General features: G+C 34.8%; 1 protein-coding gene across 1 annotated transcript; it reads left to right on the forward strand.

The window, feature by feature from the left end:
* Window positions 1-11,965: 11,965 nt before the first annotated feature.
* LOC111918260 (purple acid phosphatase) lies at window positions 11,966-15,332 on the forward strand. Its single transcript, XM_023913951.3, has 8 exons — window positions 11,966-12,356; window positions 12,887-13,087; window positions 13,238-13,349; window positions 13,434-13,663; window positions 14,015-14,153; window positions 14,242-14,462; window positions 14,732-14,853; window positions 14,945-15,332. Exons 1-8 carry the CDS (start codon window positions 12,177-12,179, stop codon window positions 15,138-15,140), a joined length of 1,401 nt encoding a protein of 466 aa, XP_023769719.1. The 5' UTR covers window positions 11,966-12,176; the 3' UTR covers window positions 15,141-15,332.
* Window positions 15,333-18,931: the final 3,599 nt, after the last annotated feature.

Below are 18,931 nucleotides of genomic sequence, written 5' to 3' on the forward strand. Positions count from 1 at the left end.
CGCCCCAGATCTACATACACGGTCTGCAATCCGAGGAAAAAATATTTTTTATTAATAAAAAAAGTTCTTTATTAGTAGCGTCTAGGTTTTCCACATGAAATCCACATAAAATTAAAGAAAATAATAACGCATAGACAAACATACATTCAAATAAGCATTTTCATATACCAACCTGAAGCTACAAAACACAAAATTGAAACCTAAAATCAAAATACAGTATGGATGACTTACCTCACAATAATCAACGTCATAATTAAAACCTAATCGGATCATAAGGAGCAGCACACGAATCACAAATCACAAAGTAAACTAATAAAACCCAACGATCGAAGTTGATTTGGGAAATCGGTAAAAGATGCAATCGGTTGGAGGTGTAATTGCGATCTCATAAAAACTATAATACAGAGGTTTAAATTTGGATAATATTACGATTGCTTAAATTTTGTGACAATCAATATCAAAATTATGGTAGTTGATATATCGAAATCAAGGGATATTCCTGATTTTATGGGATCGTGATTTGATTTAAATGAAATTTAAAATTGAGTTTGAATGTATTGACTTTTGACTTAGACTCTTAGACTTCCGTTAATAATGCTTTAGGCGAGAATTAGTTTCTGAGAAAAGAGGAGGAAATGACAAGTGGATTGTTATGGGTTATTAGAGGGACATGTGGCATCTTAGGGAGGTTTTTATTAGGTAGAGAGATTCTAAGGGAGCTTGGTATTGGTCACGGAGGATCTTGCGTGGACACAACATAACACTGATAATGTTTGGATGCATTTGACCATTCCAAATGGTCACATTGGAATAAAAAGGTTTATGTTTTTCTATAAATATTTACTTAACCACATTAATTTTTCACACACATCTTTCTTGTATTTTTATACAAATTTCCAACAAAACTTTTTATGGATCCGTTTGATTGGTCATCCGATGATGATGATGTGTTCATCAATATTATGTATGTTTTCGGTCTTGTGACTTCTTTTTTCACTTTAAATGATATGTTTTTTAATAAATTTAATTTATTTTTATTATTGAAAAAATAAAAAATAAAGAAAAAACTTAACACTCCATAAAAAAAAAAGAAAAAAAATATGAGAAGAAAATTGAAGTTGCTTAGAGATATGATTGTCATTTCTTACCTAAAATGATATGGTATGGAGAATGATATGAAATGTAAAATAAAAAAAATTGTTAAAACATGAACTCATACCCATTGGTCTAAAAAAACAATCAAATGGCGTGTAATAAGATTGCACCAACAAGGATGTCAAAACTTTGTGCTATAAAACTTGACATTGATGTATAAGATCATATAATCGGAGTTTATATTTAACCTTGCCTTCTATTTAAAAACTTGAAATATAAAGTTGTTTATGAAGTAGTCAACTCATTTGTTCGTATCTACCACCGGGGACAATCTATTAATTGAGGTGAGCCCCTCCTCGTGTACCTTCCTTGCTGACTTTTGATGTAGCTTTTTGGGGGTTGACTTGGTAGATAAAAGAGTACCGTTTTTAATCAGGAATATAGGATTGCAAGTATCACAAGTTCAGAATTTTTATGAAGTTTTGAATAGAATTTAATCAGGTTTGAGAGTAAATTTCAAATTCGAAACAGTCACGACTTATGTATGTTGAGAAAAACTGATTTCCGAATAAGTCGACCGACCCGTTTGTGATTTAGATAGATCGGATCAAGTTAATCGGGTTTTGGGTATGAAAAAATGGGTAATCGGTTTAGCCGTATCATTTTCGATTCATGTATGATATGAAATTTTAAATTTTGGTTTACCTGAATATCCTATTTATTTTCTAAAAAACTCACGTTGGCATGGTATTTAACCATTCCTAAAACCCATACACAGTATTCATTGGATCTCATTAATTTTTAGTTATTATATTAAAAGAAAATAACAAATTTAGCTATTTTTCAATTATTGGAAAATGACTTACAAGCCCAACTAAGTTTTTAAACCGTTTAAAAAACTTCAATCATTTTTTGTCTGTTCAAAAAAACCCAACAAACTTAACATTTGTCTAGAAAAACCCAACAAAGTTTCCAAATCGTTCAAAAAATTTCAATCATTTTTTGTCTATTCAAAATGTTAAATTCATTGGGTTTTTTTTAACAGACAAAACTTGATTGAAGTTTTTTGAATGGTTTTAAAACTTCGTTCGTCTTACAAGTCATTTTCCAAATCTAGAGACTTTCATATAATTGAATAAAAATGTAACATAAATTCAGTTTTTTTAGACAAATGTTAAATTTGTTGGGTTTTGACAAAAATGATTGAGGTTTTTTGAACGGTTTGAAAACTACTTTGGGCTCGTAAGTCATTTTCCCAAATATTAAAATAACTAGTTAGTTTCCAAGTAAAAATGGTGATCTAGGCGTAAGCTTTTGTGGTTAAGGGACAAAATTGTCAATTGAACATACTTAAAGGATTCCCTTGAATTAATCAAGACTATATTGTTAGGGGTAGGAAATTAAAGAAAAAATGTGTGAATATAATAAGCTCTGTTAAAAAGACCGTTAAACGGTGTCTAAACTGCAAAACTTAAAAATCTAGGAGCCACATATTAAGGTAAGATCCATAAAACCCACTAGACTCTACTTTCCCTCTTATTATCCATGGTGGACGATTTGAGAGCTAAGGAAATGATTCCATGGGTGGTTTTCAACCTTTTAAGCAAGATTTAGAGCTAGATTTTGAAGACGAAGAAGGTTAGTGAAGCTAGAAATCGTTCCCTATTGGTTTGAGGTATAACTTTGTCTCTTCCAGCTTAAATCTCAATCTAGGGTTTGGTAGTTTCACCAAATCCTAACTTTCTAGTCACTATATGTTTATAATTTGACTTTCTTCTCATTTTGAAGTATACTCCATATTTTCAACTTGAATCATCATCTCCTTTGACGTATTTGAGTTTGGGATTGTTTGAATCATAAATCCTAAATATGGAGAAACAATGATTTTATCGAATTACCATTTGGACATGTGATAGCAACTAAGATCATTTTACATGCCTAACATTTACTAACAGGTTAATTTTGACTTCTGCAGTGTATCTAGTTGTATGCCGAACTTATACGGTGAATCCCCAGTTGCCTTATCAATGAGAATTACCAAACGATGTACCGGTCGTTTTACTCCCATTGTAACTGAATAATTTTATTGAATCAAGTTTAAAGCTTAATATTATGCTAATTTTACTTTTTATGCCCTTATTTCAACAATGCATAGAAGAAGTACGGCATCCTGATATCCATATGAAAAAAATGTGATGTTTGAAAAAAAAAATCAAAAAACATCAATTATCATACTTTGAAGCCCCTATTACAGATGAGACAACGAAAAAAGTATGTCAAATGGAATTCGTATGCAAAGATTATGAAGATTCAAAGTTGGGCCGTTTTTTATGTGTATTGATAGCCCTTGTTACAAAGAACATAATGAACAAAAACCATTTCTAATAGAGCTCGTGTAAAAGAGTTATGAATATTTAAAGTTGGACAAAATACATGATTACATGGAAAAATCTTATATTTTAGCAGGTGTTGCGAAAATACCATGGTTGAGGTTTTTTGATCAGTTTGAAAACTTAGTTAGGCTTGTAAGTCATTTTCCCTTAATATTTACATAACTAAGCCATTCTCGTGACATTCAAGTCTTATTTGTTCAACAATAGTCAAATCTCAACTTTTATGAATTAAAAACTTTGGCCCCTACATCTTAACTTTCTCAAATTGAGTCTATTATACTTCTAGTTTATTTATATCATCATATTTTTCATATATTATTTTTTAAATTTTAATTATTTATATTATATTTTATTTTCTCAAAAGTTTTAAGAAGAAAAAAAAAAACTTCTAAGCCCATTTTAAAGATGTCACACAAAGTACCCTAAAACTGTAGATGATCACCTATTGAAATAACATGGATCTAGACACATTGAGCATATATCTATGCCTCCTCTCGTCAATACTATTTTAAGGGTATAGTTGTATCAATGAGTGTACCTTGAATTAAAACCTTCATTACAATGAAATTGTTTCTAGTAACAAAGTTCCAATGGAATATTCAGTAATATCAAAGACTCAATCTTTGAGACTTTGGAATATTGATATCATAGGAGATTAATACATTTTAAGTTGGAATTCCATCACATCTTGGATAGTGATAAGAATTTGGAAATGTGAAATGAGCATCATTGATATCTACTTGATCTGTTCACAAAGGAAGGACCATAGAGGCATAGTATGCATGTTCATAACATGACATGACTTATGTTTAATTCAAGTGGTTAGTTGATTACTCGAAAAATTATACAATGAATAAAGTTGTATTATCATGGTGATTAAATAATAGAGATTATTTATATTCAATAGTTTTGAAACCATAGCTAATCAGTTTATTATTGTGTTTCACTTTGCATGTTTTACTTCCTGAATGATTTGATTATTCGAAATTCCACAGTTGCTCATACTTTTGGAAGTAAGTAGTGAATTAAGGTTGTCATGAATTTGATTGTAGATTGTGTAAGGAGATTAGACATAGCAAATTGTGTTGCCACAATATTCATAAGTTGTAACATCCCAAAAATTGAGGCCAAAAATTTCATTTTTAAATTAAGTAAATCATAAAATATGTTACCAAAACATTGTCAATATTACATCAGGTTTAAACCACAATGCCGTGTCTCAAAATCATAACATCATAAGTGATGGAAATCAGAGTACAATCCCAGAAGCTCATTTGCAGTAATCATGTGTGACTGTGTGATGCGTTGCTACACCGCCGACTCTTTCCCCTTAGACAAAGAGGTACCTGAAACCAAAACTGAAACTATAAGCACAAAGCTTAGTGAGTTTCCCCATCATACCACATACCATATAATATCATTGGTATCTTTCAACCGGTAACTGTCATCGGTATCTTTCAAGGGTAACTGGGGACTATTTCAACCCTACCACTATCATACAATAATAAGATATAATCATACAGTCAGGCATAGCTGGGTACTGACCTACCCCTCAATCCTAAAGACCGATGCCAGGGAAAAACTAATCCCTACCACTACCATTAACACACATAACATATCACACATGCATATCTCATGACCAAAGTATATCACCATACCAAGATAATTATCACAAAGATAATTATCTACCAAATACCCTTGTCGGTGGGCCGTCATTGTGGCCTTAGACCCACCCCTACTGGAAGGTAACTCACCTCGAACGAGTAGCTGCTGATAATCTGCGCGGGAAATCTCTGTCTGCTGCTGCTCCGGAAATCCTCTGGCTATAATCCCCACAAAACATTTAATCAGAGTTTGATATCTATTCTTAGGGTAAAATGACCATTTTACCCCTGACCAAGTCCAAGTCAAAGTCAAAGTCAACTTCCAGTTGACCAGACTCGCCGAGTTGGGCCGCCAACTCGTTGAGTCCCTATCCCTTTAACTGTCCTCATCCACGTCTCTACTCGTCGAGTTTAGCAATGACTCGACGATTTCTCCTTCTATATAAATCATCGAAGGATCCTTCATCCGACTCGCCGAGTTGTATGAACAACTCGTCGAGTTTATCCTTATCCTATGAACCAGTCCTGTCCTAGACTCGCCGAGTTGTAAGAACAACTCGTCGAGTTCATCTTCAAATGTTGGGAAATTGCCTTGGACTCGCCGAGTCGGCTCATGCACTCGCCAAGTCCTATGAACTCCAGGACTATGGCTTAGCCCAATACGTTGGGTCACTCCCCTGGACCCTCTAAAACCTTTCCAACACTCAATTGGGTCTCTTTGACCCATAACAGAAAAGGGGAGTCTAACCTCAGACTCGCCGAGTCCCAAGAACGACTGGCCGAGTCGATACTGTCTAAGTCTATTTCTTCGATTTTTGGTGTACAACTTTTGTCCAAATGATAGATCTAGGTCCCTAAACTCGATCTAGCATGTAAACTTACGAACTTTATGTGCATGCATGGGACTTCGAGCCTAAAAGTCTCTAAAAGAGACTCTTAAGTTGCATGGGGGCTTCCATGGGTGCAAAAGCAGCCCTTTTCTGCTTTGTAACTCCTCATGGACCTAGATCTGAAGCCTCAACCCCCAACCATGCTTGCAATCATGGTTGGTCTCCAAGAATGGCTTATAAAAGCCCTAAATCTCCCCAAAAAGGGATCTAGCAAATGAACAAGCAAGGTATCGACTTTATACCTTCTGCGAACTGCAAATGATGCACAAACTTGAACTCCCTTGGTCTTCTCTTGATCCCTCTAGGCCCTTCCTTTTTTCTTGTGATCAAAATCACCAAAAATCACCACAAATGCTATGACATCCCCAAAATCACGGCCAGAAAAGACCGATTTTGTTTATGCTTTATAAAAATCAGAGTACTTCATTTTATAAAAATGTTGCGGAATTTGTTCCCAGAAAAACACGATAAATACGTTATTAAAACATTTTCGAAGAAACGTATTTATTTCATTTTAAAACGTTTGGGATGTCATTGTTAATACAGAAACATAAGCATAAACAGAACTTACAATTATTTACACTAGTGATCTATATCTCTTTAAATCTCTCAGTGTAATGTCACTTCATATCGTCACCTGTGATGTAAATAAACTGAGTGGGTTAGGTTGGGAAACCTGGTGAGTACATAGGGTTTTCAACCCACAATAATATAATTATTATGTTCAATCAAACAATCAACCCAATTACCCATCCCCATTATCTTCTTTACTCTTTAAGGATTTAACCTAAGAGTCATCTATCCTGCATTCGTTTATTCCGAAGTCCCTTACTTCCAGGGTTATGGGACTGGCACTAAATCCATAGCTGCCAATGTTCGTTCATAAAGCACTAATTCCATAGCTGCTATAGTCTATTCATCGGGTACTAAATCCATAGCTACCAGTCTTTATCTAATAGGTACTAAGTCCATAGCTACCAATGTTCACCAGATACTAAGTCCATAGCTACCAATTCCTACAGGTACTAAATCCTTAGCTACCAACGTCTAACTAATAGGTACTAAGTCCATAGCTACCAATTCCCAACAGGTACTAAATCCATAGCTACCAACGTCTAAAAGGTACTAAGTCCATAGCTACCGATGTTTGTCCCATAGGCACTAAGTCTATAGCTGCCAATGTATACTCACGTCATCTTCTATCTCTCATCATTCATCTACCCATCTCATACCCAACATTTTTGTATATATAAAATACGTATACAGTTTAAGTCCTTTAAAACATGTATAAAACGTTCAACCAACATAGACAGCAAGTATTCAGATAATGTGCACACATAGCACGTAGTTTATATAAAATACTTCATATCTATGTGTAAGATGAAAGGGACTATGCACTCACAACACATAATATATATTAAATACTTCATATCTATGTGTAAGATGAAAGGGACTATGCACTCACCTGAGTAGGTGGTGAGTCGGCACTCGGATAGCACTTCGTTACTCTTAAAACAATTATCCCTTGACGAAACCTAGTATCATTACCACTAGAGTTTAGTCTAACGCTTGACGAGACTAATTTAATAGTCTAGCTATTATTACTATTATATAAGCGTTAAATAACACTCAATATAACTCATAATAATAGCCTAAATAATTATTTTAAGGTCCTAACAATGTTACTATAATTAAATAAAATCTATATTAAATATACTATAGGCGTAGCTCACTTACAGCGGGTTTTTATTAAAAACCGGGCTTTGCTGGAGCAACGTTTCCAAGCCGAAAGCTTTTCTTCTCGGAGCCGTCGGGCGCTCCGGGGCTTTCTTCTCGTGCTAGGGAGGTTCCGTAGACTTGGGAGGGGTTTAGGGAGGCTAGAGAGAAGTTAGAGAGAGAAAGAAAGGCTTATGGTGTGAAGAAAATATGAGGAGTTCACCCTTGTATTTATAGGAGTTTTATAGTAAAGTAGTCTCTAAGCTTCGTCCGTAACTTTTGCATACAAGCTCCGTTTTTGTCTGTCTTTTTACCGTTGAGTTCCTATTAATGAGATCTTCAACTTTCATTTAGACCTCGTTGGCTAATTCTCATTCTATCTCGGATTTACAAAACTGTATCGAATTCGCCGCGCTCGAAAAGTAGGGACTAAGCTTCGTCCATAACTTTTGCATACGAGCTCTATTATTGACGTTCTTTATATCCACGCGTTGGTATTTACGAGTACTATAACTTTCATTTAGATCCCGTCGGCTAAAAATCGACCGATCTAAAATTCAGATTTCGGGCTGTGCACTGCTATGCTAAATCTTAGAAAAATCATAACTTCCTCATACGAAGTCAGATTTGGGCGTTCTTTTTATCGATGTTCTTAGTTTAACATATTCTACGACTTTCGTTTAGATCGCTAAGGCTAAATCTCGCTCTATCGTAAATTCACTATTTACGCTTCCCGGTATCGTGCCGGTTCCGTCGCGAAACTTCAACGGGTCATAACTTCTTCGTTATAACTCGGATTTTGGCGTTCTTTATATGTACGAAAACCTTGTAACATACTCTACAACTTGGTTAAGATTATTTATTCTAAATAATCTTTTGTCAAAAAGTCGTTTTCGACCCCTAATGCCTCTAATTTGACTAGCCCGGATTTGCGGGCGTTACAAATGCCTTTAGATCTTCACACACACAGTTAGGGTTTGCTATGGGGGGTTTCTAGAAGCAATAGGGACGAAGGTTGGCTGAATGAGATGCTTAAATAGGGTGCAAACCCTTAGATTAGGGTTTTGTCTAGTCAGAGTCTACTTGTCGAGTCTGGAAGCCGACTCGACGAGTCCGTCATTTAAACCTCGTATCCAATCTGCTTCTACTCGACGAATTGGGCCTTCAACTTGCCGAGTCACAGTCCAAAAAATGCAAAATACTTAAATAAAATACATACCAGGAACCAGGTGCTAAAAATCTCCCCCACTTATTTTAGACTTCGTCCTCGAAGTCTGCTGCTCGTTCCTGGAAAAGCTATGGGTAATGCTCCATCATCTCATCCACCGGTTCCCAAGTCCATTCCGAGCCCTTCCGGTGCTTCCATTGCACCTTCACCAACTCGACCCTCTTGTTCCTCAGATCCTTCGACTTCCGGTCGAGGATCGCTACAGGTCGCTCGATGTAATTCAGGCTGTCATCGACCTGAATATCCTCTAAAGGTACCACTGCCGAATCGTCCACCAAACATTTCTGTAACTGGGAGACGTGAAAAGTGCTATGAATCTGACTGAATTCTGCTGGTAGGTCCAGCCTATACGCCACTTTGCCCACCCGGGCTATAACCCTGAAGGGTCCGATATACCTGGGGCCCAGCTTGCCCCACTTCCTGAATCGAATGATGCCCTTCCAAGGCGACACCATGTCCCCGACCTGGAACTCCAGGTCCGACCGACGCTTGTCAGCATAACTTTTCTACCGACTCTGAGCCGTCTGAAGCCTGCTCCGGACCTATTGGATCCTCTTCGTAGTCTTGAGTACCACTTCGGTACTCCCCATGACCCTCTGCCCAACCTCTCCCCAGCATATCGGGGTCCTGCACTTCCTCCCATACAACATCTCGAAAGGAGGACAGTCGATGCTTGCATGATAACTATTGTTATAGGAGAACTCTGCCAATGGAAGGTAAGTATCCCAACTACCTCTGAAGTCTAGAACACATGCCCGCAACATGTCCTCCAAGGTCTAGATGGTCCGCTCACTCTGCCCATCTGTCTGCGGGTGAAAGACGGTGCTAAAATGCATACGAGTACCCAGCTCGTCATGAAACTTCTTCCAAAACCTGGAAGTGAACCGCACATCTCTGTCTGAAATCACCTAAACTGGCACCCCGTGCCTCGCCACCACCTCCCTGATATAGATATCAGCCAACCTTTTGGCCGAAATACTCTCCTGAATCGGAATAAAATGGGCGCTCTTGGTCAATCGATCGACGATGACCCAAATCGAATCTAAGCCTCGCGCGGTCCTGGGAAGCTTCGTGATAAAATTCATCGTAATATCTTCCTATTTCCACAGCGGGATGTCCAATGGCTGGACCTTGCCGTAAGGTCTTTGGTGCTCAGCCTTAAACAATTTTATATACAAAGTGAGAAACCCTTTTTACCTTAAACTATTTATAAACAATTTTACAAATATGCAACTTCTTTTAAATTGTTAAGTATTAATATTCTGAATTGAAAACAATAATAACAAATATGAAATGACCATATGCAAAGTAAAAATATACAAGGAGACATTTAGGATTTTAATGCTAAAAGCATTACCATCTCCTCCACCTCCACCCTTAAACAATGTCGTTAATATTATTTTTTCATTTAAATGCATTTATATGTATTAGTAACAATATTAATAATAACAAGTTCAAACAATAGTATTCTTATTTATATTTTTAATAATAATAATAATAATAATAATAATAATAATAATAATAATAATAATAATAATAATAATGTTTGTAGAAAAGTCCTAATATGTTTGTTTACAGAAAAGCCATATTATTTTTTATTTACAGAAAAGTCATAATATTTTTGGTTAGTTTACGAAATAGTTCCAAATTAATTTGGTACTAGTTTCAACCGGTCAAAAATGGTCAAACTGCAAAATTTTGCTGGTTTTCAGAACTTTTTCTTTCAAAAAAAAATATTAGGACTTAAGTGTAACTTTTCCGTAAATATTGGGACTTTTCTGAAGATTTCCGTATTTATTACTTAATCTAGGATTTAGTCAATCGCCAGCTCTAGCAATTTAGGATTCATAAACAACTAGGTAAACAAGTTCATGCAATCAAAGTGATCATCTAACCACACTAAACTTGAAATCTAAGCAACAAAGATTAAAATTTTTAACATAATAGGTATTGATCTATCAAACACAAGCTAAACCAACTTCAATAAGTCTATGAAAATAGAAACTAACACATAATATTAGGGTACATCATCACTAAACGAAAATATATGGTTTTAGGCTTTTAGCTCATGATTACAAAAGAAAAACACACAAAATCTGATTTAACTAGATAAGACATGGTAAAAACTAGTAAACCGAATGATTTATGTGGAAATCTTGCTTCAATCTCTTAATCTCTCAATCTATAATCTTCTTCTGCCTTCCAAGGGTAATTAGAATGTATTTTTTTTTCGCTTTTCAATCGTAGCTATTTGCTCTCACTCTTCTGATTTCAATTAAAAGATTGATATTTATACTTTCCAAAATTCAGCTCTTGCGGCGTGACAATAAGAGTTTCACGTCGTGATAAACGTAGTAATCTCGTATGCGCTAAGGAAATTGTGCAAGTCTGTAGATGATTCTTTTGTTGACACGTGGTTACATTGTGACCAATAGATGGTCATGTCGTGAGAAGGGTTTAATGTAGGGATCAAGAAGATTCTTTATGCCGGGCCATGGGAATCAAATGTCCAAGTCATGGGAGTTTCCATTTTCTTGATTTCTTCTTCATTCTTCTCCTAATTTCAGCTCTAGCCCTTACAAGTATCTAGCTTTTTTTTTTTTTTTTTCAATTTCAATCTTTTTTCCTTAAGAATGTCATTTTTGGCTGCAAAATAGAATTCAAACATTATAAGTACCAAATATTTTTACATTTCACCAGAATACAGCTCAAATGTATTAAAATAATATATAAATAAATGTATAAATACCAAACTATCAATAAATCAATTATATATATATATATATATATATATATATATATATATATATATATATATATATATATATATATATATATATATATATATATATATATATAGCCATATAAAATGGAGTATGGACAAAATCATTAAAAACTTCAAAAAAAGAAAGACCAAAATTGCAACATGATTCTTTAGGAACCAAAATTAAAAAATGTACTAAACTCATGGATCAAAGTTGTATAACTTAAATTGATTTTCTTTTAAACGTGTTTCAAGATTATACACTGTCTAGATTTAAGTGTCTGATCCTCCTTAAAGTTAGCTAGTTAGTACCTATCGAGATCCCGGGTTAATAGAAAAAATCGGGGGTTTTAGTTGCAATCTAGAACCCGTTGACAAATTATGGAATATCTTGTTTGCATATTCCTATTCGTTTTCTAATTCTCACTCTATAAATATATATATCTTGGTTACTCTCTAAAGAAAGAGTGTGGTGCGTAGGGTAAAATGGGTGTCTACTCGTGCTCTGTTTTTGCTTATGTTCTTGGTGTTTTGGTGTTCGCATCTACTCTGTATGTTGATGGTGGATCAACCAGCAGTTTCGTAAGAAAAGTTGAAAAAACCATTGATATGCCTCTCGATGCTGATGTCTTCATCACGCCACCTGGCTATAATGCGCCTCAACAGGTCTGGTTTTTATATCATATTTTCTTTCTTCTTCTTCTTTCTCATTTGCCATGTTCCTAGGTTTCACCGTTTCAGAATCTGGTTTTCTTTTTTTCTTTATTTTTCTAAAAGATCTTTGTGATTAATATCGATGGGTTTTTATCAATTTTCAAAACCCATTTTGTAAAAACAACATTTCTTTGTTAGTTTGTATTGATTTAAGGAATCCATTTGTAATTTTCTCAGATTTTGCGATACATCTTGATAACCCTTTCTGCAAATTTTCTTTTATTTTAAATTTTTGAGATAAGTCTTGATGGGTTTTGGACTTTTATTAATCCACATGCAGTTTTCATTGATGGGTTTTGTTCTTTTGTGGTTTCTATTAATTTTGGGTTTGAAAAATTAGGAGCCAACTCGGCCGGCAAGAATCTTGTGAACCGGTTGAACAAAAACCCTTTATATACCATTTAAAAAAAAAAAAAACAAAACTATCTTTATAATTGTCTTTTTCTTACTTTTTTTTAATATAGTTTTTTTTGTCTTTTTAGGTTCATATAACACAAGGCGATCATGTTGGAAAAGCCATGCTTGTAACATGGGTGACAATGGATGAACCCGGTTCAAATACTGTTATCTATTGGCCTCAAAACAGCAAAAAAAAGAGAAAAGCCGAAGGCATGCTTACTAAATATTCATTCTTCAATTACACTTCGGGTTTCATCCATCATTGCAATCTCACTCATTTGAGGGTAATTTTTTCAACAAAATTCTTAACTTTTATAATAATTTTTATGGCAAATATCACAAAAAAACATTATAATAAAAGACTGAAAATATAATAGTAAAAACTTTGAAATCCAGTCAAAATTTGACTAACGGTTTTCGGATGAATATGGCAGCATGATACGAAATACTTCTATTCTATTGGGCTTGACCACACAAAACGGACTTTCTGGTTCACAACTCCACCCGAAGTTGGACCCGATGTTCCTTACACTTTCGGCCTAATTGGTATTGTGTTTCTTTACAGAATTTCTACGATGCAACTTGAAAAAGATGGAAATTTGATTCGTGTTTTTGTGTTATAATTTGCAGGGGATTTGGGGCAGAGTTATGATTCGAACATTACACTTACGCATTATGAGATGAATCCAACGAAAGGTGAAACTGTGTTGTTTGTCGGAGACCTTTCCTACGCTGATAACTATCCGAATCACGATAACCGGAGATGGGATTCGTGGGGAAGGTTTACGGAGAGAAGTACGGCGTATCAACCGTGGATTTGGACTGCCGGAAATCATGAAATCGATTTTGTTCCTGAAATCGTAAGTTTTTTCCCCCTTTATGTGAAAGATTGCGTTATTAATTTATGAAATTGATGTTGATTAAATTGTGCATTTGAAATTAAAAAAAAAAAAATTAACTAGTTTGTTGTAATGTTATCCACTACCTTCTTTCTCATCTCATTTTGACTTCTAAGGTCATTAAAAGATTTTCAAAATTCAAAATTTAGATTTGATATTATCCCAAATTCCAAACAAAATTAATACATTGCACTTATTTGTCAATTGTTTCCAAAATTGTACAAAAGACAAATTCATTTGACTCAAAAAGTCAAAGTTGACATTGTTGACCTTCTTAAAATCTCAATTCCATGTTTGATGAATATTTTGTAGGGAGAGGATGAACCTTTCAAGCCTTACACTCACCGGTATCCTGTCCCTTATAAATCATCACAAAGCACCGCTCCTTTTTGGTACTCCATCAAGAGAGCTTCATCTTACATCATTATTTTGGCTTCATATTCCGCATATGGTAACACCCCAAAATTCCATATTTACTTTCTTCAATTATATTAAATCATAAAAATGCAATATATTTGAAATCCAACATATTTTGTTAGGTAAATACACCCCTCAATACAAATGGCTCGAAAAAGAACTACCAAAAGTCAACCGAACCGAGACTCCATGGTTGATTGTTGTAATGCACTCTCCATGGTATAATAGCTACAATTATCACTACATGGAAGGTGAAACCATGAGGGTTATGTATGAACCATGGTTTATTAAATATAAAGTTGATGTTGTGTTTGCGGGCCATGTTCATGCCTATGAACGCTCGGTAAGTCATCTTTTATATCTGTATTATAGCATCATACTTTCATTTCTCTGTATTACAACATTGTACTTATTAAAAAATTCTACTTTGAAAAATCTACCCAGTTATTAACAAGACGTTATGTTTTAATTCGGTAGATTTTTTGAAGTACAATGTTAATGTAACACGAAAAAAAAAAGTAGGGTGTTATAATAAAAAAAAAACAATGAAAATATGTTGCTCTAGATGACATTGCTATATATATAATAACATTTGTTTTTGCATTTGTGTAGGAACGTATATCGAACGTTGCTTACAACATTGTCAATGGTATCTGCAAACCTATAAAAGACCAATCCGCCCCCGTGTACATAACCATTGGAGATGGAGGAAACCTCGAGGGTTTAGCAACTAAGTAATGTTTTTTTTTTTTTTTTTTAAATTTATATAATACATATTTGACACTTTTATAAAAAATTGTGATTTTATTTTATGGTGGTGTGTAGCATGACTGAGCCACAACCAGATTATTCAGCATTTAGGGAAGCTAGTTTTGGGCATGCTACTTTTGACATTAAGAACCGAACGCATGCATACTACGCGTGGCATAGGAATCAAGATGGATATTCAGTGACGGCTGATACGATGTGGTTTTTCAACAGATATTGGAATGCGAAAGATGAATCGATAACTGGTGCTTAAATGCTAAAAAGATTTTTTGTTGATGCAAAAACAAAACTCTATTTATTATGCATTCGTAGGTGAGATTTAGATTTTTTTTTTTTTTTTTTCTTTTTGTTGGTAATTTAGATTGTGTTCTTTTTTTTATATGTGTGAAAAAAAAAAATAATGAAAACGTTGATTAGGTTTTCAAGTTTCATTTTATTTGAGCAATTATGGTATGTGGACTAAAAAGTTTTCGTTATTTACTTTAAGAAATGTATACTCTAATATCTATATTTGACAACTAGCTTTTACAAACTTATACTTTAGCATTTAAAAAAAATTAATTAAAGAAAAAGGTCCGTTCGAAAGTATGAATTTAAAACTTTTATTTTAAACAAAAAAGTTTAGGAATTTTGGGTTTTATGTTTTATGTCAATATTTCGTTGCTTTTGTTGAAAGTATAGAGTTTAGTTTTAATAAACTTTTGATAATAGAAGACTTCTTTTTAGAGAGAAAAGTAGGTTATTTTTTTATTCTATGAAAACGTTTACTAACATTGATTTAATTTCGAGCCATTTTAAATTTTTTGAGATACAATATTGTCAAAGTGATAATTATGTCGGTTAATTTTACAGAAAATTACAAAATTAGTGCTAGAGGTTTGTTGTTTTCTTTGGCTTTTGTGAGGATAGTCTAAAAGTCGTAAATTTTGTCTTTTGAGTAGTGTGTGGATTTGATTCCCATCAAACTTGAAATGACTATATAATCCATAATATATATTTTTCAATTCTTATTTAAATGTAATGTTTTATTACTAATAAAAGAGAAACAGTCACACATATATAATAAATTAAATTCCACAAGCTTTATTTAGTATTTACACCATCAAATTCAAATTTCAAGCTTCAACGTTGTACTCTGAGCATGAATTCCATCACAACATGTTTAATGAAGCTCTTTTCCAAGTTTCTCATTCTTCCTGCATTCTTCTTCTTCATCAACATGTAAATCATCATCAATTGTAATTGCAACTAACTTCGTGCCATTTGGACCTTGCAAAATATTCTCATTCACCTTCAAATGCTCATCGATATGCACCATTTCACTTTTTTCAGCCATTTTGTTGCATTTAGACTTTTTTAGGATGTAACATAAAGCAAATAAGGGGAGTGCTAAGAAGAAAACACAGCCAAATGACACAAAAACAACGAATATGACTGTCATTGTTGAATTTCTCAATTTCTTTGATGAGATTGATTAAATTTTGTGGGTTTTTTGAGAAGAGTTTGATGTGAAAAAAGAAGATTGAAGGTTGATTATTTGTAGTAGAGAAGGGTGTGGGTAGTGTTTTGGAAGAGCACATGACTTCAAAGTTTCAAGAAACTTGACTTGACTCTAATATTAAGCAAGTTGGTTTGTTGTATTGTAAAACACTTCTGAAGATCTGGATGTGGATTTACTTATTTGTTTTATTATTTATTGTCACCATGGACATTACAAGGATAATGTTCTAATTAGAGCATCCACAAGACATAGCTTAATAGAATATAGAATGGTTTAAAAAGAATGTTCTATTGAGAGGCTAATATATCAAGATAACCACATTTTTAACTCATATAACAAAATATCAAGGCTAATATATCAAGATTACCATATTTTCAACTCATACTACAAAGTATTCATTGCACACAAGATTAAAGAGTCCGTGATCTCAATAATTGTTTCAACTCATATTACAAAATATTCATTGCACACAAGATTACAGAATCCGTGATCTCAATAATTGTTTCAACTCATATTACAAAATATACATGCACACAAGATTAAAGCATTCGTGATCTCAATTGATAGTCCCACTTTATAAATAAAATAACGTGAGCTCATTAGAATAGTCATACGGCTTCAATATTAGAATAAGGTGTTCGAGTTTTTCAACAAAATAGCATCACTAACAACTAAGTGTTCACTTCTTCACTCAAATTTTACCAAATTGTGAACCGCCATGTTAAAATGCGCGATCCACGAAGATAAAATTGTTTTGCGAAGTGCCGTTTTCCATGTTATCTCATCATATTCTTTTAATTTTCACGGTTACATCACGAACTAAGTTTGTGTTCCTATTTTTCTTAATCAGACTTTACTTTATATTTTCCTAATTATACATCAAAAGGTTTAGTCGAACTAGTATTTTGTATTTAGCTTCGATTTTTACACTATAAGAAATACATTCATTACCTGCGACACCTTTAGTGGCGACGCAGACAATAGAGACGACCCTTTCGAGTCTCGCTGCTAAAGGTGTCCAGGTGTTAGTAACACCTGGTAACCACGATCATTGTGAGTGTTTTTGGATGAACTCCAACCGTTGATTAATGTCGTCGATCTAATGGTTGGAAATCAATTGATCATCGCAAAAAGGAAATAGCAGCGACGAGTGTCGATGTGTACATTTTCCCCTGAGTAATTCAGTTGTTGCCACTAATACTTGTGTGTTGCTGCTAAAGGTGTTTGCAGTAGCGACGGAGAGTGAAGACTTCCAAGAAATGGGATTAGAACTCAAATTGATAATATATGTAGTGGTAGAAGGGCCATTATAGCGATTTCCTCACAAATAGTATGAGTCAGTAAATGCATTTATTCTAAATGTAGCAACTTTATAAAGAAAAAGACCATTATGGATTATACTCATTATATAACATATAACACATTTGAGTCATTGAGTGAAGTCCAATATAATTCAGTTGGGGAATGCATTAACTAGGAGATGTGTAACGACCCGTGTCCGGTATGGTAATTCCTTGGTATTTATTTTGAAGTTTTGCAAGAGGGACTCGGCGAGTTCATAGCCTGACTCGCCGAGTAGGGTCGCGACTTCGAGCACGTGTGAGCCGGGGACTCGGCGAGTCCATATCCCTGACTCGGCGAGTCCATCCGTCTGGGTGAAACCCTAAATCCCCGGGTTGCCCACTATTTAAGTCACCTTATAGCCCCATTCTCGCCTCCCTCACCCTGAGAACATTGTGAGAAAGAACCCTAATCCACCCTTGTGTGAGCTAAGTGTTTTGTGCCATTTTGTGAAGGTTTGAAGAAGGAGAAGAAGAAAGGAGCAAGGAGAAGAGGTGTAGTGCAAAGATCCAAGGGCAAACCTGAGTTATTTGAGGTATTTCGGATTTTCCCTCTTGTTATATGCTTTAAACCTCCATTAGAGCTCTCCTAGGATCTAGTTGATGCTTGTTCCAAGCCTTATGTTTGCATGAATGCCTTTATAAGTCGAGATATCTTTAGATCTGAATGATTGGGTGTTGTAGAGCCCAGATCTACTACCTTTTTGGAGTTACTTTGCATATTAACCATAGATCTACCCATCTTGTGCATCTTTTAGCCTTATTTCCCTTATTCATGAGGTTGTACACGTAAAGTAGGAAACTTTACGTGGTAAATCAGCTTATTGGACTCAGATCTATCTATTGTATGTGTTGGATTCAAACAAAATCGAGTAAAAATCAGTTGCATGGCGGCAACTCGGCGAGTCGGGAAGAACGACTCGGCGAGTTGGGTCGCGAGTTCCCGATTCCTTCATTTTTATCAGTGTCGAGTGGATCCAGTGAGTTAGAGAGTGGACTCAGCGAGTTGAGAGTAGACTCAGTGATGGAGGGACTCGGCGAGTTGTTCATACAACTCGGCGAGTCCAAGGCAATCTTCTTAAGCTCAAGAACAACTCGTCGAGTTGTTCATATGACTCGGCGAGTCGGATGAAGATTGTCTGAGTTCTTGGATCGAATGAGTACTCGTCGAGTCGATGCCATGCTCGACGAGTAGCAGCGAGT

The sequence above is a fragment of the Lactuca sativa genome, chromosome 9, assembly GCF_002870075.4.
Source record: "Lactuca sativa cultivar Salinas chromosome 9, Lsat_Salinas_v11, whole genome shotgun sequence".
NCBI lineage: Eukaryota > Viridiplantae > Streptophyta > Magnoliopsida > Asterales > Asteraceae > Lactuca > Lactuca sativa.

Coding starts and splice junctions, on each gene's coding strand:
- LOC111918260 (XM_023913951.3), top strand. CDS start 12,177: ATGGGTGTCTACTCGTGCTCTGTTTTTGCTTATGTTCTTGGTGTTTTG. Junction 13,664..14,014: donor TCGATTTTGTTCCTGAAATC/GTAAGTTTTTTC, acceptor AATATTTTGTAG/GGAGAGGATGAACCTTTCAA. Junction 14,854..14,944: donor CTCGAGGGTTTAGCAACTAA/GTAATGTTTTTT, acceptor GGTGGTGTGTAG/CATGACTGAGCCACAACCAG.